General features: G+C 34.5%; 1 protein-coding gene across 1 annotated transcript; it reads left to right on the forward strand.

Moving 5' to 3' along the window:
- The first annotated feature begins 646 nt into the window (after positions 1 to 646).
- On the forward strand, positions 647 to 2,860 carry LOC149156714 (pinosylvin synthase-like). Its single transcript, XM_089438454.1, has 2 exons — positions 647 to 866; positions 1,748 to 2,860. Exons 1-2 carry the CDS (start codon positions 683 to 685, stop codon positions 2,740 to 2,742), a joined length of 1,179 nt encoding a protein of 392 aa, XP_089294580.1. The 5' UTR covers positions 647 to 682; the 3' UTR covers positions 2,743 to 2,860.
- Positions 2,861 to 5,847: the final 2,987 nt, after the last annotated feature.

Consider the following 5,847-nt stretch of genomic DNA (forward strand, 5'->3'; position numbering starts at 1 on the left):
GCAATGGCACTTAGAATGACTTATTAGTACTCCATAAAGGGGTAGGATTTAGCTCTTACAAAAAAGATTTTTATTTCAAAAAAGTAAAAGTAATTATTTATATCCTCTTGAATTGAAGATTTTGATTTATAACAATTCTATTGTGAAATAATTTATAAGATAAAGGAATAAGTGAAGTGTGTCCAGTAAAAAGAGGAGAAAACATGAGAGAGATCCATTTTAAGTGATATGGTTGGTGTTGACCCAAGATATTCAAACAAAGCATTGTTATGATAAGCCATCATATTAGACTATGATATTAATAAACCATGGTATTAGACTATAGAAGCCATGGTATGAGAGAGATCCATTTTAAGTGATATGGTTGATGTTGACCCAAGATATTCAAACAAAGCATTATTGTTATGATAAGCCAAGCCATCATAGTAGACTATGATATTAATAAACCATGGTATTAGACTGTAAAAGCTGATGGTATTGGACAAATTGGTCCATTCCATTCCATTATATTATATTGATACATTATATTATATAATAATGATTTATATGAGTATAAAAATAGCTATAGATTTAGAGATTCTTATAGCTATTCGACCAACAAAGTAAAGTAGAGTAAAGTAAATATTGAGATTTGTTGTCCAGGGTTTGGTACTACGCTTAACCTCCTCATAGCATAGCAGAGATGGGGGGCGTTGATTTTGAAGGTTTCAGGAAGTTGCAGAGGGCAGATGGCTTCGCTTCGATCCTTGCTATCGGCACTGCCAATCCACCCAATGCTGTGGATCAGAGCACATATCCAGATTACTACTTTCGAATCACCGGTAACGAGCATAACACAGAGCTCAAGGATAAGTTCAAGCGAATATGTAAGTTTCAGTTTCAGTTTCAGTTTCTGTTTCTGTTTCTGTTTCTTCATGAATCAATCATGTGAACAAATATTATTCTATTCTCGTTACAAAAACCTGAACCTGTTTTCTTTCATGCGAACAAGTATTATTCTATTCTCGTTACAAAAACCTTTCATGTGAATGTGAAGAAGAAATATTATTCTGAAATCTGCAATACTTAATCAATATTAGCGTAGCGTCACTTTTCAAATTTAGACTCAAACAAGTGAGAGATTCCGAAATCTGCACTGCCTCTGCCTCTGCCTCTGCCTCAATGTTAGGCGTCACTTTTCAGATTTAGAGTCAAACAAACAAGTGAGAGATTCCGAAATCTGCACTGCTTCAATGTCGGCGTCACTTTTCAAATTTAAATTTAGTGGCTGTCACTTTTTATTATGTTACTCAAATGATTGAATTAAATTACAATATAGGAATGGTTTAGTTACTTAAATGATTGAATTAAATTACAATCTCGGAATGGAATGGTTTAGTTAGTGACTATAACGTTTTTTTTTATATCACGTACATAACTAAATTTCAATATGGTAATCGTTTATCAAATTTAGTGAGTGTTCTAATTAGTTATTGTTAAGGTAGAATTATATGTGAAATTATTATTATCATTAATTTAATGCTGGTTAATTCAAATTATATATAATATTTAGTTTTAAAAAATAAATATTTATATTTTAATATTATAAAAATTTAATTAAATTATAAAGATTTTTAATATTATTAGAAAAATAATATTTTCCAGATATTAAGTTGATTATAACTTAAAACTATTGATTATCATCCAAGATTTTGGATACAAAAATGATGTTAGTTTTTCTAATCATCATACATATGGCTCCATGCAGGTGAAAGGTCAGCAATAAAACAAAGATACATGTACCTGACGGAGGAGATTCTCAAGAAGAATCCCGATGTGTGCGCGTTCGTGGAGGTGCCATCGTTGGACGCACGGCAGGCGATGTTGGCTATGGAGGTGCCCCGGCTGGCAAAAGAGGCTGCTGAAAAGGCCATTCAGGAGTGGGGGCAGTCCAAGTCTGGGATCACTCATCTCATATTTTGCAGCACAACGACTCCGGATCTACCCGGAGCAGACTTTGAGGTAGCCAAGTTGCTCGGGCTGCACCCGAGTGTGAAGAGAGTGGGCGTGTTCCAACATGGCTGCTTCGCCGGAGGCACCGTTCTTCGACTGGCGAAAGACCTTGCCGAAAACAATCGAGGAGCTCGGGTGCTGGTCATCTGCAGTGAAACCACCGCCGTTACCTTCCGTGGACCCTCCGAGACTCACCTGGACAGCCTGGTGGGGCAAGCTCTGTTTGGCGACGGTGCGTCTGCCCTCATCGTGGGAGCCGATCCCATCCCTCAAGTGGAGAAGCCCTGTTTCGAAATCGTTTGGACATCCCAGACAGTTGTTCCCGACAGCGACGGAGCCATCGGTGGGAAGGTGAGAGAGGTCGGACTGACCTTCCAACTCAAAGGCGCGGTTCCGGATCTTATCTCTGCCAACATTGAAAACTGTCTGGTGGAGGCGTTCAGTCAGTTCAAAATATCCGACTGGAACAAGTTGTTCTGGGTTGTTCATCCCGGAGGACGTGCCATCCTTGATCGGGTGGAGGCCAAGCTCAATCTGGATCCCACAAAACTGATACCCACTAGGCACGTTATGAGCGAGTACGGAAACATGTCCAGTGCCTGCGTCCACTTCATATTGGATGAGACGAGGAAGGCGTCTCGACAAAACGGATGTTCAACCAGCGGAGAGGGGTTGGAAATGGGAGTCCTGTTTGGATTCGGGCCGGGCCTCACCATTGAAACAATTGTTCTCAAGAGCATTCCCCTTTAACAATTAAACTACTTTCACACAGAATCGAAGTAGCTAATGTTAAGAATAAATGTGAGCAGGCTCATAGAGTGTTTCTCCAACTATCTATTTTTACTCAGGAGTAAATTTAATTATGTGACCTGGATATAATTATAATTATAATTATAATGATGTATAGTTTGAGTGGATTTAATGATTCTTCACATGTGTTTTTTTTCCTCTTAAAAGGTCATAGATGCAAATCTTAAAGGGTGAAGTATGTACATCTCTTATAAATTTAAGTAGACAAATTGTTGTGTAGGAAAAAATCTCATAAGCTTGCCATGACTAATCCTTTCTCTCCTATTTAACCTGGAAGTATGTACAAAATTTAAGTTGCCAAATTACTAGCATGGAAAAAATATCATATTTACATTTTTAATAAATTTAAGTTGACAAATTAGTGGGCATGGAAGAAATATCATATACTTGCTAGGTCTCTCATTTAAGGTTAAATTTGATTACTCTCCCTATAATGTTTCCTTTTAATTAAATTGTTATTTTTAAAAATTCAATTGCATAATAAATCCATTCTCATAAATATCTAAATAATCACAACTACTAAATCAAAACCAACAACACGGCTGCTAGTACTACTTCCCACTTATTCAAGATTAACTTCTTCCCTTCAAATTCCTTCACACAACATATTAAATCACTAAGAAGAGAAAGATAGTCATCAAAACACTTACCCCATGATACACCTCACATTACTAATATCAAACCAGCATAGATCCATCATAATCTAGGATCTATTAAGTGCAAAAAAAAAACCAAATTTTTAGAGGTACAAACCTTTTAAAAAATATATTTTGCTACCAAATTGTAAAAGAACCAAACTGTATTACCTAATTTCAATTTAGGGAAATTTGATACCTACCCAAAATAAAAGATGAGTAAACGTTAAAAAAATATATTTTGAACGTACCAGCATAACTTAACTTTTTGAAGCCTTCTGTTTGCTATAGTTCCAAATTTTAAGTGAAATTTTTGATTTTTAGTTAATAAAATTCATAACTACCCAAAATAAAAAATGAGTGAATGTAAAAAATTATTTTGAAAGCATAACTTCGATTTGCTAGAGTTCCAAATTTTAAATAAAATTTTTGATATTTAGTTCATAAAATATATTTACTCATTTTACACCCTCACTAAATTGAAATTGTGGAAAGGAGATCTTAAGCGATCTCTGTGGAGAACAGAACCTCCAAATTTGACCACAAGAGGACTGAGGACGGCATAGTTGAAAACCGCCTCATATTGATATTGCTATTGATATTGAGTGTCCAGAACCGCCAAATTTATTGATATTGACGGTGGAGAACAGAACCTCCAAATTTGACCAGAGGAGGGAGGACGTCAAAGACTAAGACTAAGACTTGACATGTAATTATTTCCGTACGTAAACTCCTCCATCCATGTACGTACGTCACTGATGCCTTTTCCATGGACATGTAATTATTTTAATATTCCACGTGTTTAATTGGTTCCGTACGTAAACTCCTCCTTTTCCTCTTGACACCGACCGACTTGATGGATAATCTGATTTACACTCTCCTCTCCTGGGAGTATGTATGAATATTCAAAATCCACACGTTTCTGAATTATAGTCTCCTCTCCTGGAGTATGTATTCTGAATTAGTCTCCTCTCCTGGAATATTCAAAACCCATTCATCCACGAAATATGGATTTAAAATTTTAGATATTTACATTATTTTTAAAAATGTGGTACCTTATTTATTTAACATTATAATTTATAATTTAAAGAAAGGATATGTAATTTAAAGAAGTTTAATGGTTAGCAAAATGTGTTTTAAATTCCAAGAGGATACAATTTCACTGTATATTTCTTTCTTTCTTAATAAAATGTTATAGTTTTAAGGCTATGTACTTCTTTATAAATTTTAAATTTTTACCATCAAAACACCACTCCACTTTCATAAATAAACAGAGAGATAATTCAATATCAAATTGACCACTATTACTAAAGTTAGTTGGATATCAAATTCATTGCAATTACTAAAGAAATAATGCCATTGTGACCACTAATGACTAAACATTTATAGGAAATAAGTTCAACTAAATATGTTTTCCACCTATTATAGGTTGTGGAACACTCCTACATGACCTTCGTGATCATCCACATCCACACTTAGTCTCATAAAAAAGTAAAAGATGTTTCTTTTCTTTTTGTGACTTCCCCTTAATCATGTATGCTACCATCTCCATGCTAGATGTCAATATTGGCCACTACTAAAACTTGATAAATATCAACTACATATCCCACAATGTAGAAGAGGGGAAAAAATATACTAAAATTACTAAAGAAAAAGACCAAGGTACAATATAAACATTATTTACAGGTCCCATTAAGGCATGGGGGCTTCACTCAATGAACCTCTAACATATTGTGTGCGTTCGTGTCATACTAAACAATACCCTTAATTTGACTACATATTGGGAAATACCTCTAAAAATCACATTATTTAACCCCTTAGAAATATGAACCCAATACACCTTCCCAATTTAGAAAACCCCTACTTTCACTCGATATTGTAGGTATCCTAATATTTTTTTATACCCTTTTTTTATTTTTTGATTAATTTTGAGGTCCATATTTTATATATATCAATATAAAAATCCTTTACCCCCTATATATCCCCCAATATATTATGTTATTGTTTCCTCAATATATATCCCCCAATATGAACCCATGTGGTATGGTATTGCTCCTCACTGAAGCCACATGTACTAAGGTAACCAAACTAGTAGCATAAACTCAAAACTTTGATATTGGATCTATTGTCTAATAATCATATAACATAAAATAGTAAGGAAAAACTATATAAATAGCATTGCATGGACTATCAAGTATAACTAAGTTGAAAAACAAAAGATGGATTAAGTCTTAAGCTCTAAGTAGATTCATTAATTTATCTTGAGGGCTTGGCTCAGTGGTTGTGGGTTGTCGCTAGTAACTAATGATGAAGAATCAGTTCCAATAATATTCTTTATGAGTAGGTTGAATTATTTATCTACTCTTTCCTATCAAATGCTAAATTGAGTGCCGATGTAAATAGTATGTAA

This window comes from Pinus tabuliformis, chromosome 9 (assembly GCF_031772625.1).
Source record: "Pinus tabuliformis cultivar Carrire ecotype Pingquan chromosome 9, CPIR1, whole genome shotgun sequence".
Classification (NCBI taxonomy): Eukaryota; Viridiplantae; Streptophyta; class Pinopsida; order Pinales; family Pinaceae; genus Pinus; species Pinus tabuliformis.

What these genes read in the sequence shown, in the direction of transcription:
- LOC149156714 (XM_089438454.1), top strand. Translation starts at nt 683, where the DNA reads ATGGGGGGCGTTGATTTTGAAGGTTTCAGGAAGTTGCAGAGGGCAGAT. An exon ending in GGATAAGTTCAAGCGAATAT is followed by an intron (nt 867 to 1,747) that starts GTAAGTTTCAGT and finishes GGCTCCATGCAG; the next exon opens with GTGAAAGGTCAGCAATAAAA.